The 19,765-nt window shown below is 49.4% G+C and overlaps 1 protein-coding gene across 1 annotated transcript in view; it reads left to right on the forward strand.

Annotated features, from left to right (window-relative positions):
* The window catches only part of ITPR1 (inositol 1,4,5-trisphosphate receptor type 1), a 162,950-nt gene extending 145,763 nt beyond the window's left edge, over positions 1 to 17,187 (forward strand). The window contains exons 55-58 of the mRNA XM_068409372.1: positions 248 to 413; positions 895 to 1,055; positions 11,365 to 11,526; positions 15,850 to 17,187. Coding sequence (XP_068265473.1) covers positions 248 to 413; positions 895 to 1,055; positions 11,365 to 11,526; positions 15,850 to 15,936 — 576 coding nt within the window. The 3' untranslated portion in view covers positions 15,937 to 17,187. The remainder of the gene's footprint in view (positions 1 to 247; positions 414 to 894; positions 1,056 to 11,364; positions 11,527 to 15,849) is intronic.
* The last annotated feature ends 2,578 nt before the right edge of the window (positions 17,188 to 19,765 follow it).

Below are 19,765 nucleotides of genomic sequence, written 5' to 3' on the forward strand. Positions count from 1 at the left end.
CGGTAAGGGGAAAGAGCAGCTCTGCAGAGAGCGCGAACTGGTCGCTGACTAATGGGGCTTTTCTTTCAGTAATCTTGTATTTTAGTTTCACTTGATGTTTTGAGTTGTAAGTTGTCATTGGAGAGCATCAGAAATGGAGAGTCTAAGGGAGGGGCTGTGGGGCAGCGTTACTGAACCGAGAACGGCGTGGTAAGGGTTAGATGTGCGTCTGTTTGGGTGGTTAATTATGAAAATATGTATCTTGCAGGAACCTCTCTTTGCTGCTAGAGTGATATACGATCTGTTGTTCTTCTTCATGGTCATCATTATTGTCCTTAACCTGATTTTTGGTGTGATCATTGACACTTTTGCTGACTTAAGGAGTGAAAAACAGAAGAAAGAAGAAATTTTAAAAACGACTTGCTTTATTTGTGGTAAGTGTAGAAACACCCTTAATAAGGGGTTACTCTGTCAAAGTGAGAGGTAGCTGCAAACCAGCAGGAAACAGGAGTGTTGAATTACTGGCTGTTCCCACCTCCCATTCCTCAGCTGGTTGATAGACAGAAGTAACCTTTGGAGGTTTGCTGCAAAGCAAATGTTGCTTTTGGTATCATTTTGCCTAAAAACAGGAGATATGGTAGGAAATCCAACAAACTGCATATGAGGTAGCTACCTGTTTTTAACCAGAAGTTTTCTGTTACGTATAGTGTGAGCAGTACTTGTTACACCTGCTTCCCTCTCCTCACTACACTGTGGGCATTTGTTGGAGAGTTTATCCCTGTTCTTCAGTATCCATTTAAGAATGATTGTGACTGTGAAGTGCAGCAGGTTGTAGAAATTACTTTTGTTCTTAGAGCTTGTTTTTTTAGTACCAGTTTGTAAATACTAACGGTTCTGTATGTGTCACTCTTGTAGGTTTGGAAAGAGATAAGTTTGATAACAAGACAGTCACATTTGAGGAGCACATTAAAGAAGAGCACAACATGTGGCATTATTTGTGCTTTATTGTGTTAGTGAAAGTGAAAGATTCAACAGAATACACAGGACCGGAAAGTTACGTGGCAGAAATGATCAAGGTGAGTTTGGAGTTTTGCTTTTTTTTCTAGATTAGACCAATCTACCAGCATATTTGGTAAATGTAGGATTTTGTATTTTATTTATTTAGTCAGCAAAAACTTGGAGTAAGACTTTTTCTACAATAATAGGCTTAATCCAATGCGTTTCGTTTTAAAAGCCTCTTCTAAAGATAATATACTTAAGTTGTACTTGGCAAGATGACTCGATAAAAGACCTTGCGTTGATGGCAGCACGTGCTGCAGGTGGCTGGTGCAGGCAGGGGCACTCGTGGGAGCCGACGTGTGCTGCAGCAGTGACAGCCAGGTAGTACCTGTGGTTTTACATCAGGTGAAGAGCAGCTATTCTGGTTTGAAAACTAACGTTTAAGGGAGAATTTTTTCAAGCTAGTGGAATTGTCTGAAGTATAACAAACAGGTTATAACCTGTCCCAGTATTAATATCTTAAACTGACTTGTAGGATTTGTTGTCATGTGATTGTAGCTCATTATTGTAACAAACTAAAATTAATATCTACTCAATTGTAAGGCCTTTTAATGAGAGAATTAAAAGCCTCGTCTCTGCCAAGCTGCAGGATCAGAGCTCCTGGAATTAGATCCTAAACCTCAATTACTAATTTGTGTGTCTTCTGGCTGGTTAGAAAAAGCTGTTTCTGATTTATAACGTTTCAATTAGTTATTTCTGTATTTGCCTTCAGACACATAAATAGCCGAATACTTTTCTTATTTGTCCGTAGCTTTTGGGCTGTGGAGGTACAACCTGCCTTGAAGTGGGCAAGTTGTCATGGCCTGGGTGTAAATCCCACCGAGATCTCAGAGAGGTTAAACGTGTTATTTTGGGGTCACTAAAGTGTACCTCCTAGCCCTGGATTTCTGCCTCTGTAATGAGGGCTTAAAGAAATCTTGTGAGCAGTCACCTGATGGAGGATTAGCACGGTGAGATAACTAAGTACATTGCTACTGCTTTCTGGTCTGACTGATTATGTGGCTCCCTTTCATTATCCCACGGCAGCAAGTGTTACTTCAGGGGGAAGCACTGTGCTCCTTGAAGTGTTTCTGCTTGTAAAATATGATTTTACGTTGTGTTAAAACTAGTTTAAAAAAAAAAAGTTTTGATGAATAAACAATTTATTAACAAATTATTATTTCAGCTTAACAGTTCAAATTAGGTAAGAACCAAAAACCAGTCACTGAATGTGTTTGCAATAAAAGCAAAAAGTGGAGAAATTGTACCAGAATTTCCATTCATAGAAGTGTCAGCAAAGGCTAATTACTCTGTGTTGAATGGGAATATGGATAAATTATGCATAGACCAAGCGTCTCATGCAGATGCAATTTTATATAACTACATGCTCTAGGTAGAGGTTTGGAGCATGTCTTGTAGCTGGTGGGTTTTTGCATTTCAGGAGCCGGTTTTAAATTGAGAACTAGCCGTGGAATAGGAAGTCAGTTTGCTTTGCACATCAGTGGTCTGCCACGAGCTGGTGCAGACGTGCCTGGAGCAGCTCAGGCTGCTGCTGCCCTGACGTGGGAGTTCAGAAGCGTTTTGCAGTTGACTTATTCCTTGGGACTGAGCTGGCAAAACTCACTCTGAAACTCAGAAACAATTTCTTTCTGTCATCCTTTAACGTTAAAAACATTATTTTCTACCGTAGAAAATCTGAATGTGAAACATGATGGATATATTTCTCTACCAGACCTGTTTTAAATCCTTCTGTAAGAGTCAGAAATCCTTTTTTCTGCCTAAGGTGTAACTTGGGGCACGGTTCATCTTTTACTCAAGCCTTCTGTCTTCGTCCTGCAAATCTAGGACAGGCAAAAGGAAAGCCTTAACCATGTCAGTGGTTCCCAAGACTGAGATTCCTCTCTTGGAGGGGATGGTTCATTTTGTATTTGTGGGGAGGGCGAATGGGAACCTGTGGCTGCTTCATGTCTGCATGCACCAGATGCTCCTGGAAAGCCCACTCGTGTCATGGCTGGGTGGGACAGGGGTTCCCTCCCCACGTGTTCAGACTGAAGGTGGCACTCTAAGATAGTGACAAAGATGGGGCATGGCTTTGCCACGGGCTCTTACGCTGCCGTACCATTGTTCAACGGCAAGTTATACCCATTTTTAGTAGTTGACGAAGCATAATGTGCTCCAGATCATACTGAGATGACAGGATACACCACAAATACACTTCACCTTTGCTCTGACTCCCAGCAGAAAATCTTTAGAAAACTCTCAGATTTCTGTCTTTTGGCATTTGTAAAAAAAAAAAAAGAAAAAATTCCCTCTGCCATTTAGCATTTGTGGGTTGTTCCAACACCACAGAACATCAAAAAAAAAAAAAACCCCCTCCCAAAAAAAAAAAAAAACCAACAAATTTAGGACACTAAAATTCCCCATCAGCTTGTGAGTTGCATCCCGTGCTGCTTGTACAGTGCTTTAAGATATTTTAAGCACTGTGGTATCAAAAGAATCCTGGACAATTTCACTTGTGCCAGTGAGTGAATATTCAGAAGCTTTAAGAGTGATCTTGAATTTTGATGTCTTCTTGTCTAAAAATAATGTGTGTAGAAAGGCAATTTTGAGGCTATCTACTGTACTGGAGATGGCAGAGCTGAATCTTGCCCATAGAATTCATCTTGTAGCCTGCAGGAATCTGACCCAGCATAAAAAGAAACTGTAGCCTTGCAAATCAATGATTAACTATAATTCTTTAGTGAATTTTATATTTCTTCACGGATAGAAGCTCATTAAGTTAAAAGGGAGCATGCAGAAAGAAGTCAACAGTTAAACTGGGAAACAGAGTTTAAGGTTTAGGAGTATTTTGAATGCTGTAAGCCTGATCAAAACAGACATTAAAAACAGTGATCTGAGGAAATGTGAGAAAACATCCAGTGGCAATAAGAGCTGGGCTGTAATTCCTGGTGTTTATAAAGCCCTCCTGATGACCTGACTGCTGCTCATCCGGCTAAATCACTGCAGATGTGCACTTAAGATAGCAGCGAAGCTTCGAGGTGGATCGATGTCTTTTGAGAAGTGTTTATCTGGAAGGTATGCTAATGGTGCTGCAGAGCTGGTAGCCCGGTGCCTCCCGTGTTTCCCAGGAACAAAGGCGTAGGGCTCAGCTGCTCTGTGGCTTTGTAGTCACCAGGGAAGATCAGGTGATGTCTGAATAATAGCGAGTGTGTAGGAGGTGGGGGGGATCCACTTATCGTGTTGGCCAGACATTGACATCCCCACCCAAATGACTAATGTGAACTCCGTGCAACTCCCTGCAGATTAGTTCATGTAAATGTCTTATCTCCCCGTCCTGTCTTGGGAATTTCTTCTGAAGTTCTCTGCGTTTGCCTGCAGTTACGGTGGCAACCTCGCCAGCAGCAGCCCCGGCAGTACGGCTGCCACGGGAGGCTTGGCAAAGGGCTGCTGCAAACAGCTGTGTGCAGGCATTTATAATATGTAAAAAATTCTTACTCTGAAGCTTGAGACGTAGAAAACCACATCGGCAGTCTGGTGTTCTCTGCGTTCGTAAGCTGTAGTGCATGCAGCTGCAGCGGGCTGTCACTTGCAGGGATGAATATTTGCATACACAACTCTTGCATACCCCAACGTGGGGATTTGCATGTGGACCTTCACATCAGCGTTTGATCAGAGCCACACGGCTGTGAGTCATGTTATGGATGCAGATGTGCATATTAAAAAATGAACGCTTGTTTGGAAAAGTCTTCTCGGGATCATTAGCCATTGGAATGGGCTGCCCAGGGAGGTGGTGGAGTCACCATCTCTGGAGGGGTTTAAGAAAAGCCTGGACATGGCACTTAGTGCCCTGGTCTAGTTGCCATGGTGGTGTCAGGGCAATGGTTGGACTCGATGATCCCAGAGGGCTCTTCCAACCTGGTTGATTCTGGGATTCCTAACTAGCTCTTGCAGCTTCCACAGAATTTTAATCTATTGTTGCACCAAGCTGGATCCATGTCATTAACCTTTATTACAAAAGCGAGGTAGAGAGGTGTAAGGGATTGCCCAAGCTCACGTGTCCAGGTCGAGAGCGCCGAGTCCTGAATCTTCAACTGGGTTGTGTTGTCATTTGAAAACGAACCATTTCTAAATAGGAGCGATGGTGCAGGTATCCTTAAAGGAATTTGGAATGGAAATGAAGGCTAAAGATTTCCCGTAGTGCCCTAATTAACCTCTTTGTACAAAACTGGAGATTTAAATATCCTATTGGGCTTTTTTCCTTCTTGTCTGGAGCTGTGTGCTATACCGTAATGGGAAAGTATTTCTGATTACTGTTCTGAGTGTCCATTGTAGCCTGTAACTTCTGCCAAGACGTAGCCTCCTAGTAAGCAACAGCAAGGTTTCATCAGCGTCAGGCTTTTAAAATTACATTCTTCCAGAAGTGCAAGTTCAACTTGGAGCCTCTCCTAAGGAGTTAAACACCCGGCCACGATCGTGGCTCTGCTCTGAAACTCGGCAGGAGCGTGTGATTCACAGCCTGCACGAGGCTCACGTGATGGTGGCTGCGAAGGGTTACGGTGTCCCCAGGCTCTGCATCGAGGGTGATTTGGTTAGAGGTGGCCAGGACTGGATTTGGACTGCAGCACCTATAGGAATAGCAAGTGGCAGGCTGGGATGCTTCAAACCCAAAGCATTTCCAAAGGGGCTTAATGATTCCAGTGTTAGTGAAGGACATGTATACAGCTGAAATCACAGGCTGAAAGAGTATTAGGAACTTAGTTACATTCCTGTGTAATTTGTCCTTGGAAATCCTGTACTTTGGGGCAGAATCGAATAGAAAAGATTTGTGATGTCAATAGTTACCAACCCAATTGCAGAGGCAGAAGAGAGCAGCCCATACAGGTAACTTGTCTGTAGTTGCTCAGTTATAGATGAAGAAATGGGGTTTCAGGGCTCCTGGTCACGATGACACTGGGTGCAAGCCGGGAGAGGAGGACTGAGGAGGTCAGCATCTGAGTTGGAGCTGATAGTGCTTAATTTGGTGGTGTCTTCCCAGCAAGCTGCACCTTGAGATACTTTACCAGAGTTAGCCAACTTAATTACAGGGTTAAACAATAAATAACAGCAGAGGCACAGAGGAGCCAAGAGGTGTGTTTGGCAGGAGGCCCGTGGCTGCTGGAAACACTGTGTCATAGGCACGGGTCCGAGCTTTGCATTTAGATAGCGAAGCAACTCGTTCCACCCTTGGCATGGGCGTTAAGGTGCAAACCAGAAGCTGCACGGGGAGAAAGGGTTGGTCAACCTCATCTTCCCCACACAGCGTTAGGGTGCTCTTCCCTCTGGAGGCGTGCGAGCTGGCGTGCCCTGCAGCGTGCTGCAGAACAAACCTCCCCTTGCTGGTGTCCACCGTACGTGGCCGAGTTCTTGGTTTTCCCTGATAAACCACCTGGGAGTATCGGGGAGCATCCCCACTGACAGGGCGAGGGTTTTGCTGTGTGACAGAAAAGGGCCTGAGTGGGTGAGAAGAGAAGCGAAGGCTTCAGCCCAGCTCTGGGTGATGGTTTGTGTAACGTGTTGGGATTTGAGCGTGTCCCAAAGCAGCGTGCGGGGTGGGCGCCGTGTCCTTGCTGCCGGCGTGCCTGGCAGGGAGGGGGAAGGTTTGTGACTGGAAACCATCGAGGGTGTCACGCTGGGGAAAATAAACCGCTCGGTCTGCAGTGCTGGCCAGGGCAAAAAAGCCCCGTGGGGCTGTGTGTGCCAAGGAGGTGGCCCGGGGCTGGGGCGAGGCGGCCGTCCCCTGAGTCACCGCTGCCGCCTCCGCCAGCCCCGCGGTGCCGGGCAGCCCGTGACCCCGAGCCACAGGGTGCTCCGCGGGTGCGTTGTGCAAGAGGAGGTGGGTGACTGCAGCTGTGGCCACCAGCAGCTCTTTGTTCAGCCTTTACATGCTTAATTGTTTTGCCTGCCCAGCAGATCGTGGTGTAACACGTCCTACATAAAACGTGGGTCCCGCCAGGCAGCAGTAGGCTTCTGCAGAGCAGGTCACTGTCCTTTCTGCAAGAGTGAGGAGATGCCTTCAGGGATTCCCACCAGGGCCGTCTGCCCCAGTCGCGTCAAGCTGGGGGATGCTGGTGGGGTAACTACCCCAGTAAACACAAGGCTGGGCTCAGGGGAGTCACCCGCAGCAGAGCTGTCACAGGGATGTGCAGGGGGGATCGTTTCATACAGGGACATGGTCGTCTTCTGCCTTTCAATGTGGTGTCTGACTTCCAGGTTACCCGCTCTGCACCAGTGCAAAACCCACTGCGGTATTTAATCTGTGGCAACAGTGAAAAAGGAGATTTTTTTTTTAAAATATTATTAGCCTTATATCATCAGCCTCTTGTTTAAAGACATGGGGGATGTGAGGATTTGAAACCACCCTTGGTGTGGAGGGGGGACACCGTCGGGTGCTGTTTTTCCTGGAGAAGGGAGAAGTGCGGCCGGGTGTGGAAGAAGTGATGGTGAGCCCTTTGCAGAAGAGAGAGAACCTGACGTGGGGCTTTTTCCAGGAAGCACAAGAAAGAACTAAGAGGAGTTTTACTGTGCCACAAACAAACAAAAAAATTAATTTTCAAAGCACTTCACGAAGCCGTTCAGCTGTATGGGTGGGATTTTTTTACAGCACATGACAGAAACTGCAATTTGCTGCTGCCGCCTTGCCCTGCTCAGTGACGGCTGCTGGGCAGGCTGCCGGTGGCAGGCTACGGGGATTTATTTTGACGAGCATTGAATCAGCCTTTCAGCACCCCGTAAATATCAGGCGCAGCGGTAGCTGAATAAATGGAGACCCAGGAGAGGAGCGGCGGGTTCCTCGGGGCGGCCGGCGGCGAGGACGAGCCCTGTCCTGGCTGTTAGTGGCCACCTCCTGCCCGAGGAGCGGAGCTAACGCAGCTCCTGGCACGGCTCGCGCCGAGGCTGCCGCAGAAACCTTTCTTAGAATAAACTCTCTGGCAGGAGCAGGGAGGAGCGGGCGCTTCTCAGAATGAATCGCATCTGCATCACGCCGCGCCGCTTCCTCTTTTTTTCAAATTTCCAATGGCGGATGGTCAGCGTCGCCCCCACGTCTGAGATTTCACGATACTCGCTTCACCGAGAGGGACTTTTCCAACTTTACCTAGAAAAGAGCTCACCCGAACCCCAGCGCTTGCGGTTAGCCAGCTTCCGTCAGTGGCTTTAGTCAGTTCGTCTGCTGCAGCGGAGGAAGCTGCGAGTGTGACGGGAAGAGGGAGCTGACTGCACACCAGGATCCCGGGGGCTGGCGGGGACCGCGGCAGACGGTGCATAACCGCATCGGTATGCGAGGGGACAGCGGCGGGACGGGGACGGCCGAGGGGAGCCCGTCCCTCCACGGCTCGCTCAGCGCCTCTCAAAGGCTTGCCAAGCCCCCAGCGAAAGATGTCGGGCTGGATGTTTAAAGGCACCCCGGTGTTCAGTTAAAGTTCAGCAGAAACTAGATCATGGAGATATAAATCTTTTATTCAACCTTGAACCGAAGCACTCTGCAGAGGGAGCGCTGCCGGCAGGCGCGGGGCCAGGAGCCGGGCTGGCTGCGCGCGCCGGGCGACTGACCTTTCTGCATCCCTCCCCATGGCCATCCTCACCGCCTCGGCCTGAGGCATCGTTATTTATTTAAAAGAAACCCCCTGTAGGAACAGGCTGAAGGTCTCCATGCGCTGCCAGAGCGAAGGGGTGCGGGATGGTGTGTGCGCAGAGCAGGAGGCAGGGGGGTGCCTCGGAGAGGTCCCAGCAGCCACGATGGGCCAGCGAGCTCACCGGTGCCAGTGTCACCCACACGTGTGTCCCCACTGTTCCTCACCGCAGGGTGTTTGCCCAGGCTGGGTGGACATCCCCTTGGTTCTGGCTGGGTGGCAGCTGAATGCTTCCAGGTGAACTTTGGGTTTGAGTCGTGCCAACAAGCTCCATGAAACCTGCCCGGGAGTGCAGGCTAGGTCCAGCCCCGTGACACTGGCAGTGTGATGAGTAGGTCCTGCCCTGAGCCCCTCTGCACAGAAGATATCGAGGTGCCCCCGTTAACTCTTTCACAGAGGGATCAGGACCCCGCAGGGTACTGCCAGGTCAGGCTCAGAAGGGACTCCTGTCCTCACAGCCCAGGAGCCTCCCCAGGGAGCTGAGTCTTGGCTCCTCTCCATTCGCCTTCTCCTTTCTCAGCTTGCGGAGTTCCCATGGAGCGTTTTTGGTTTTAATCTTTCACCGTCGCCACGAGAACTAGAGAGGCACTTTGTTAAGTGAAAGCCGAGATTTCCCATACTCGAGTGACTTCAAGAGCTCTGGGGCTTTCAGAAAACCAGTGAGTACGAAACGTCTGCCGAGCCTGCAGAAGCCGGCACTGCCGCAGCGCTCGCTGGCTTGATCTCACCATCCGAGCCTGCCCGTCACCTCCCCTGCCTGTAAGGATCAAGCTGCAGCCTCTGCAGCAGCCGCAGCACTTGCTTGTATGGCAAAGTAGTGTTAGAAAAGGGTTTGGGGTATTTGTTAATAAAATGCTGCAGGTAGGGAAAGGTCGGTGTTCCCAGGTCCTGCTCCCCTTGTCCCCTCCATCCTTCACAAGGATGGGGCCTGGGAGCGCTCTGGGGATGGGCTTGGAAAGCCCATGGTGAAATAACACCATTTCTGAGCCAGGAAGGGATGGGCAGGAGCTTTGGGGCCTGCTCTGGCATCTGCCTAGAAGCCTCAGGACACGGACCTCAGGCTCCAGGCAAACCAGCGAATATAAATTGCATTTTAGTCCAGTTTGCTCCGTCCTTGGCAGCCTCTGGCCTGGAGGAGAGCAGGGAGGGAAGGGCCGTTGGTTTAGTTTGTGTTCCCTGGGTGGGGAGGGGAAATACTCTGGGGGAGGTGCTGGCCCTGAGCACAGCGAGGAGCCTGCCCGCTCTTCCCTAACGAGGATTTTACTGCGGCTGGAAGAACGCAGTGCAATGTTGCCTGTTACTACTGTTAAATCTTAATTGTGGGACTGTCGTTTCCTAAAGTCGAAAATATTTTGGCACTTGTCTTGATAAAGGCGTATTTTTTTTGTACATATATTTTTTCTTGTATTAGCAGAAGCCATCTGCCCTGTAAACAGAGATCAGGAGAAAAAAAGCCTTCCTGGCAGTTCTGCATCACGTGGGAACCCTGTGGTGCGCTGCACGGGAAAGGGCCCGCTGTCTGCCTGCTCATCTCGGCAGCAGCGAACTCTGAGCAGATCAGAAGCAACTAATTTAAGATGATGAATCTTGGCATCACATCTGAATTGCAGAGAGGACGTGACTGTAAAGCTCTAGAGGTGCAGAGCCCTGATTTAAGCAGGAATGAGCGAGCCTGGAGGGGGAGCAGAGGGATGCGGGAGCGGCTTTGAGGTAGAGGTTTAGGCAGGGAATGGCAAAAAGCCAAAGGGAGTTTTTAAGAAAAGACGGGACATGGCACTTAGTGCCCTGGTCTAGTTGACAGGGTGGTGTCAGGGCAATGGTTGGACTCGATGATCCCAGAGGGCTCTTCCAACCTGGTTGATTCTGGGATTCTGTGAGTTTGCAGCGCCGTAAAAATCAGCCATAGGTTTGAGAGAGAGCCCAGCGAAGAGCCTAGCCGGCGAAGCAGGGTGAGCCTTGGTCACCCTTCATCAGTGATGTTGGTCGATCTTTGGCTGGGGATGCTCTTACCCAGTTGGCTGTTGCTGTTTCATCTGTTTTGTTTAAAATATTCCCCGGTGTTGCAGTGTGAGAGCGCACACGTCCTTATCTCATCCAGCGTTCGCTTAACTTCCACATTAGCGAGTATCTCCAGCGTGGGAGGAGAACCAGACTAGATAGGAAACCAGCTGGGTGTTGAAATTTGAGGTGTCAAGGTGCGGTGTGCACCCCTCCTCCTCTTTTGTGGCTTTCTATTCCGTTCCTGCTTTTATTTTTAACGTCACTGGCGTGTACGTGAGTGTATGTGTGAGTGTGTACATGTTAATAAAACCGAGCACCTGTCCACTGAAGCTCCTGACTGTAACTTAAATGTGTAATATCAGAGAATTTGTGTGCCTGAATGAAAACTGTCTTACAAGCAACTCATTACAACTTAATCTGTCCCACGTTTTAGCCTGAACCGGCCAGTCAGAATATGAATTTTTTCAGTTGCTGGAAAGGAAAAGCCATCAAGGAGCAGCCTTAATTTTCAGCAGTTAAGGCCCTCGTGGCCTCCAGCATTCTGCAGCCTTTCCAGAGAGATGCAAATGAAAATACCTCCAGAGCTGGTGTGTCTGAGGAATGTCCCCGTGGCACTAAAGGTCTGTCTGCACTCAGCCACTCCAACACTCACTAATTGTGAACTGTTTGTGATCCTCAGGAGAGAAACCTGGACTGGTTCCCCCGGATGCGGGCCATGTCTCTCGTGAGCAGCGACTCGGAAGGGGAGCAGAACGAGTTGAGGAACTTGCAGGAGAAGCTGGAGTCCACCATGAAGCTTGTGACCAACCTCTCTGGCCAGCTGTCAGAGCTCAAAGATCAGGTAAGGGAGAGCTGGCTGCCAACGTGCAGCCGCGCGCTGGTACGGGCAGGACAAAGGTCCTGTGGCACGGAGCGGTGTTTTACAGCTCCGTGACTTCTGCAAACCCGGGAGGAACTTTTCTAAAGTAACTCGTGTTTAGGAAAGAAGTGAACAAACAAAATGTCCTTCCAAAGCGCCGTGCCCCAGCTGACGTGCCTGGCAGTGCTGACCGGACCGGTGTAGTCCACGGTGACCACCTCCAGAGAGGGAAAACTTGCATTAAAAAAGTCAAAGCTGAAGTTAACTTAAATCAGTCATGGCTGGTGCAGTATGTTTGTGGTGGTGGTGGTGTTACAGGCTTTAACCCTAAGATCTTAGCACGATCCTGCAAGGCAGAGGGTGATGCTGATAGCAGTGCTGTGTTGCTGCATGGACCTCAAAACCCACTGAGAAACTGGAGTTCTTCAGTGGTTGCCGTGCGCTGGCCTCCTCTGTGCTCCTCCTGCCCCTCTACACGGCCCTGGTAAGGCCACATCTGGAGTAACTGTGTCCAGTTCTGGGCCCCCCAGTTCAAGAAAGATAAGGAATTACTGGAGAGAGTCCAGCAAAGGGCTACAAAGATGATCAGAGGAGTGGAGCATCTCTCTTATGAGGAGAGGCTGAGGGAGCTGGGTCTGTTCAGCTTGGAGAAGAGAAGACTGAGGGGGGCTCTTATTAGCACTTAGAAATACCTTAGGGGTGGGTGTCAAGAGGAGGGGGCCAGACTCTTCTCAGTGGTGCCCAGTGACAGGACAAGGGGCAACGGGCACAAACTGAAACACGGGAAGTTCCATCTGAATATTAGGAGGAACTTCTCTACTGTGAGGGTGCCAGAGCCCTGGCACAGGCTGCCCAGGGAGGGGGGAGTCTCCTTCTCTGGAGATACTCAAACCCGCCTGGACGCGACCCTGTGTGACATGCTCTGGGTGACCCTGCTTTGGCAGGGGGTTGGACTAGATGATCTCCAGAGGTCCCTTCCAACCCTTAACCATTCTGTGATTCTGTGTGACTTGGGTTAACTTTGGGCTTGGCTGGGGCTTGAGAGGATCGTGGGGGTTGTTCCCAACCCCAGCCCAGCGATGGCTTTGGGAAAGCCACGGCGGCAGCAGGGCTTTATTTCATGTTGTCCATACGGATTACAGCCTGACTGGAAGGAAAAAGGAAAACGCTGTTGCCTGCGCTGGTGGGAGCTGTTTGTGGCAGCAAAGTGACCAGATTTGGGTCGTTATGTTTTCCAACGGGGTCTGCCTGCTGCAGCACAGCTCTCTCCCACCCTAACCCCATCCCTGCGTCCCGTCTCCGCTCTGCTTGGCCTGGTTTCTCCGTACACCAGTTACCTTCATGGAGACATGGGTCTCTGCAAGCCAGTATTGACTGAGGTGGGCTCCCTGCCTTCCAATAATGCTCTGCCTCACCGAGGGAGCTGGGCCCTCTTACCCACCACCCCACGGAGCACAAGGAAGGGATTAATGTGCAGGATTGGGAGCGGAAAACCTTGCTGTAATTAGTGTTCAGACACTGTGCCATGGACCCCCTTGCTCTAGTTGGTTGTGAGGATGGAGGATCAAGGCAGTTGCTCTTTTGTCTGTGCTTTAACCCTCGCTGGGTAGTGGTTTTGCTGTTTTGCCTGGAAACAATTATCTCGAAACATGTGTCTTGCGTCTTCTTGTGGAAGGGTCTGACTCAAAGCGGCCGGCAGTCACCAGGAGTCTTTCCATCGGCCGCAGCCAGCTCCGCATCAGAGTGCATTTACTGCTGGAGCTCGCAGCTCTTGGCCAACCAAGCCCTAAAAACCCTTCTCGCTCTGTGTGAAAATAAGAATGAAGGGTTTAGCTCTTAGAGAGCTATTTGACTGTAAAAGCAGAAGAGGAAACCAGCTTCATTAATGTTGTGATAGCTTTTAGGAATTCCCCTAAGTGCCGTCACTGAGAGCCCTGCTCGAGTTGCAGGATGCTCCAGTTGTGTGACAAAACCAGTATATCCCTCCTCCTGATCAGGAGCTGTCTCCAGGAAAAGGAACTAACTCAGGGAACTTCTATTGGTATTTATTTTCTTGTAATTAAATAAAGGGAAAACCTCTCATTCGTTTGCTTTTCAAGCTCGTTAGGCTTCTGGAGACTGTAATTGTTAGAAACTGCCACCCAGCACGCCTGCTTTCAAAGAAGTGCACCAAGAGCCATTAAAATCTTGATCACTTTAATTCTGTGCAAAAAGATTACAACATAATTGTCTGCAACAGCAGGGCATCAGGTGTAATCACCCAGAAGCCCTTTCCAGCGCCGTCCTCCGATGTCGGTGAGCATGAGGTGTCTCCAGCAGACGTTGGCTTCTTGCTCAGGACCAGGACCCCGACCTCCGTCGTCACAAACGTGGCTGGTGACTGGAGCTGCATGAAAAATATCTATTACAGTCCCTTTTCGTTGTTCTTTTTTCTTTCCATTTTTATTTCGTATGTCCTCTGAATCATTGGCTGTGTGAAATCGGGGCTCTTAGTTTGCTCAGTAAAGCTAATTAGTGTAAATTGTCACTTTTAAAATGAAGTCCTCGTTGCCTCTCTGCATTTCCAGCTTGTGGGCTACCTGAGAAATAGTCAAAAAAAAGTCTCAGCGGGTTCAGCAGGGGAGTAGCTTGTGTGTGTGAGCGAGACCAGAGAGCGATGGGAAGAGGAGTTACCATATTTCAGCCCTTTCCCTGGTTGTTAAATGAGTGTGACTGCACCCTGCTCGCCTGAGCGAAGGCAGTGGTGTGCGGTCCTTGGGCACGGAGGGGCCTCTTGGAGGTTGCCCAGAACTGCCCATTTTGACCAGTTTCTTTCCCCACGATGAACTTCAAGAAAGATGTTGAGGTGTTGGAGCGAGTCCAGAGGAAGGCGACCAAGGTGGTGAAGGGTCTGGAGGGTCTGACCTACGAGGAATGGCTGAGGGAGCTGGGGGTGTTTAGCCTGGAGAAGAGGAGGCTCAGAGGTGACCTTAGTGCAGTCTACAACTACCTGAAGGGAGGTTGTAGCGGAGTGGGAGTTGGCCTGTTCTCCCGGGCAACTAGTGATAGGACAAGAGGACACAGCCTCAAGCTTCGCCAGGGGAGGTTCAGGTTGGACATTAGGAAGAATTTCTTCTCAGCAAGGGTCATTAGCCATTGGAAGGGGCTGCCCAGGGAGGTGGTGGAGTCACCATCTCTGGAGGGGTTTAAGAAAAGCCTGGACATGGCACTTAGTGCCCTTGTCTAGTTGCCATGGTGGTGTCAGGGCAATGGTTGGACTCGATGATCCCAGAGGGCTCTTCCAACCTGATTGATTCTGTGAACTCCAGAGCTGAGGCTGCCCCAGCACGCCGGGGTACCCCACACTGGAGACAGGACGACTATTCACCATCACTAAAACTGGAGATTTTAGACAAATACATTCAAGTGCATGTTACAAATGAGCGAAATGTGCGACCATGCTGTCCCCCTTCTCCTGGAGTTACTTCCACAATCAGTTATATTGGCTGACATTTGTGATTAACTATCTGAAAACTGAAAAAATTGAATGGTTGTGGATGGAGATGTTACAGGAAAATCATTGCAGGGAACTCAGTGAATTCCCAAAGAGAAACACTCTAAATTCTGCCTTATGCTTGAATGAAAGATTACTGTTTTGGGAGCCGTTCCTTACGTGGTGTGTCAGCTTATGCGAGTTGTCAGAAACCTTCTAAGGTTTGAAAAAAAAGCGAGCAGAGGGTTGGATTGTGGCCGTTTTTCAATACCAGTAATAAAAACTGATGATCCATTTTCAGGCCACGATGGCACTGAGGTGAAGCGTTATTTTACCTGATGGGGATACAGCCTGGGCTGTGTGGCAGTGAGGTGGTTAACGTCCCGTCCCTGCCTTGCCTCTTGGCTTTTGGTGCATGGGGAGGGCTGTCGGCTCGGTCTGCTCCAGCACAGAGTGTGTTCCCAGCCAGACTCGAGGGCTCGGCCCTTTTTCCGCCCGCTGCATCCCCTCCGCCTCGCACGCGGGGCCGGTTACAAAGGGTTTCCAAGGGGGAGGTTTCTGCTCGCTGCGCTAACTCACGCTGGCTCTGCCCAGCTCTGCCCTTGCAGCAGGCAGCTCTGTGGGCAAATTTGTGGCTGTGAAGCTCGGCGTGAGCCAGGGCTGCAGCTGCCTCTTTCATCTGCCAGCGCTTGGCACCGCGGCCGAGGAGCGTTATTTGTCGCAAGTGGGTTTCAGGGTGAACACTAACCACAGCAGGCAGCGCCGGCCCTTGGGCGAGCTGACGCACAGGAAGCCTCTGGGCCTAACGAGCAAAACTCTTTTTAATTTTCCAGATGACGGAGCAGAGGAAGCAGAAACAGCGCATCGGTCTCCTAGGACACCCTCCGCCCGTGAGCGTGAACCCGCAGCAACCGGCATGAGGCAGAAGGGTCCCCGACCCCCCGCGACAGCACGAGCTCGGATCTGAGCACTGAGGCTGCTTCTGTGTACGTTCGGTTCAGTTTGTACATAACCTGTTTTTATACTGTATGTATATGACTGCTACTATATAAAGTTTTGGGCATCTGTATTGTAACTAGAACTGTTGGCACCGGACGGAGGTTAAACGTTGTGCCAAAACTATTCAAAATTGCCTTTTTCTTGGAAGGACTAAAGAAAGCACCTGAATTGCACTTGAAAAGAATATTTGACTATGTGACATGTATTTTGTATTTAAAAAAATAAAAATAGAATAGCTAGTATTTATGTTTTTATACAATTGTGCAATATGAATTATGCAATCACAATATATTTGTAACTCCTGAATGTCCCCAAAGGGAGTGCACATCTTTGAATCTGGTGTGTTAGTACAATGTAATAAATGGTATAAAATTACAGGTGTAAATGAGGCTGCTGCAAAATTGTGTTACTGGTGATTTTTCATACCCTCGGACATTTTTGTACCATGTGTGTAAATACCTTGCAATGCCATATCTGTTGCCTCTTCCTCCCAGAGATAACGCTGGGAATCCGTGAGCTGTTAAATTGGTATCAATTAAAGCAAAACATTACTTTGAAGCTGCCAGATGAGGAAAGCAGGAGGTATTTTTCAAGTGACTTCAAAGTACTGAGGCTAGAAGAGCTCAGATACCAGGTTTTTTAAATGCTGAGATTTCTTAAAGGGAACTTTTTATGCAAAATGATGTTTGGGATGAGGATGCACTACTGGTGAGTCGGTGCAGTCTCCTACGGGCATTTCGTGCCACGACACCTAAAACCTATCACAAGGCTGTCCAGGCTTTGCGTTCTCAGTGTGTAGGATCCTTTCCTTTTTATTTTTTCATTAGAGACCTTCGTGCCTGCTAAAGCTCTAGCAAACAGGCATTGCACCGACTGAGACCTGTCCCCGTAGGGCTGTAGCTGAGCACTGACATCTGTAATGCTCGTGAGAGAGCCCCTGGGCTGTCCCACCCCCTCCATTCAGTCACTGTCTTTGGTTTCTGATTCTAGAGATTATGAAAGGAAATTGTTTGTCCCCCCGTCTCCAATCCATTGCATAGTTTTATACATGGACCTCATTTTACAAAAGCTAACTTCTCTGCAATACTGTCTACAAAAAAAAAGGCAAAAAAAAAAAAAGCTACGAACAGAGCTATGAAAATTTGTAAATGCATAAATATAGGTATTTAAATAAATGATGCAAAATACTCTACGGTCAGAGGCTGCTGGTGGTTTGTGTCCCCCCTCCAAGGTGCTGCGTGGTTGGGTTTGCTGTTGCGCTTGCCCACATGCCCTGGAAGCGGAGCCGCGGGGGCCTCGCAGGTAAGGACGGGGCTTTTCCCAGCTCAAAGGTCGGGGTTTTAACACCAGAGCGAGTCCTTCCTCCTCTGGCAGCGAGAGGCACTGGTGCCCCAGGGACCTCACCTGCCATTGCACCACTTTTAGATACCTCAGACTCTTACCACTGATATTTTAGGCTTGTCATCCTCACTGAAGTCGGAGAGGGTTAAAAATTACCCACTCCAGCCCCAAGTATTGTGTGTGAAGGAGCATTGCTGATTATGTGTGTTTGATTAAGATGTACCAGGAACCACCTGGTACAATTAATCATCTTTAATCTGGTGAGTGCGCACAACTGTCTGCAAAGGGTGCGTCTCCCTGCCACAGGTCACCACGCAACGTCGAAGCGAGTGCTCCCGAGGGGAGGGCAGCCTGACCAGCCGTCGCTGAGCCAGAGATTTACTGGTGAGATTGTGACTCTGTAATCACGTGCCATTCCCAAAGGGATCCTGGTAAATCCGTCCTCATCCCCTCCGCGGCCGCTGGCTCCTGGCAAGGTGTACGCGGAGGGAGCGCGACGGATGTGACTGCCGTTGGGGTTGGGCAATGAAGGAGCAGGATTTCATTTTCTCTGCGTGGCAGAGACGTGTATCTGACTCACTTCTTCCCTTCGTGCCATCCAGGGATGAACAGACACGCTAATCTGTCAGGTTTCCCGGAGCCCCCGCCAGGCAGGGCCACCTTCCCCGCCAGTAACAGGCCACACGTGTCTGCAGCGTCAGGACTGCGGGGAAATTTCCTGCACAACCATCACACGTTTTTACTTTTCTTGCACTATTTGGGTTTTCAAGACTTTTCTGGATTTTTCTTCCTGGCTTGGATCGTTCTGGATGCGCTGAACGACTCTGCCCGCTGCGGTGAGGAATGGAGAAAAGGCTCTTCTGGCCCTGTAGTGTCGGAGGTTAACGCCTGTGTCAGGGCTTTCCCGTTCCGGACTGAGATCTGGCACCTTACGGCAACTTGTCGCTGATGCCAAGGAAACGCTGCGTGAGGGATCTCTTTAAATACCCCATTTCAGGTATTTTTTCCACAAAAGCTGCATATCTTGTGAAATCACAAAAAGTTTCACTAACAATGTGTAGACTCTAAAGTGGAAAAAAATCCCTCCAAAACCTGAGCTCAGAATCTGTAACGACACCTTTAGTTTCTTTAAGCCAGGACCTGCGAGGCTGAGCATCACCTCTGGAGATGCTGCGAGGTGAGGTGCATGGCTCTCCCTGCCCAGCTCTGCAGAGGTTTTGCAATCGTGTTTCTCCAGGACATCAGAAATGAACCTGAACACGGGGAATCCTTCAGGAACACTGAGATTGGTGTGCGCTGTTAATGGGGTGGGATAGCTACGGATATCAAAAGCCTGGAAAACGGGGATGGAGGAAGGAAGGAAGGAAGGAAGATGTCCCATGTGCTATGGGAGAGAAGGCAATGTGTGCTGGGGATGGAAGGAGAGGAACCCCTCAGCTGAGCCCCGGAGGGTGAGGTCCTACGTGGCGGCGAGCTTTTTGCCTTTCCTGACCTCCAGTAAAACTCCTGATCTGGTGGCACTGGCAGATGGCAATCAGTGCAAGGACTGGACTGAAACGGGGGGGTTCTACTTGCCTTGCAGGCGCCTGAGATGTCTTCGATTGGAACGAGCTTTCTTTAAGCAGGACTGCTGTATGGTGAAGTTTGGGCAGACAATTATTTTGTCTTTTAAATAAGAACTTTCATTTGGAGGTGAAAACGAAAGTGACCTTCTGAAGAGGAAGGAACAAAAAGAATCTACCAATTTTGCTAATAATGGAAAGTCCTAGAGGGGAAGGATCTCCGTGTAGTCTTCAATTTGCATGAATGGCCGAGTCTGTGGATGAGAATTTTCTTCGCTAATGAAGCAGGTGACATGCTAATCAAGGCAATGCAAATAACTGCTCCGCAAGCCCAGCCACGGCGCCGCGGCCCCGGGATCACCACAATGGCAAATTCAAGCCTCGTCCGCGATTATGCAGCAAATTGGCGGCGGGCAGGACAAAGAGCCGGGATTAGAGTCTCCGTGCTCGCAGCAGGGCCTCGCGATGGGGCGCGTGTGACGGAGACCTCGGCACATAATGGGGGCTTGATTGATACCGTGTCGGCAAAGTCATAATACAGCTCCGTGTAACAATTCAGCTCGTCTCCCAGAATGGGAAATGCTCCTACACACACGCTTAATAGCGTTTTTTTAAATTGCCCATTGTATTTCTGAACAAGAGAAACTTATTTGGAGTACTTTCCCTTTTACGTTTCCAACATAAGCACCTGAAGACGTCGCCATGTGTGTTCTTTGTGCTCCCGCAGACCCACGTGCCGTTTTTCCAGGCAGCTGTATGATCGCCCAAAGCGAGGTGTTGGAGGGATGCCCGTGAAGTGCACCCATGCCAAAATATCCCAGGTAAGTACTGCACCAAGTACTGCACA

This window comes from Nyctibius grandis, chromosome 10, assembly GCF_013368605.1.
Source record: "Nyctibius grandis isolate bNycGra1 chromosome 10, bNycGra1.pri, whole genome shotgun sequence".
NCBI classification, from domain to species: Eukaryota; Metazoa; Chordata; class Aves; order Nyctibiiformes; family Nyctibiidae; genus Nyctibius; species Nyctibius grandis.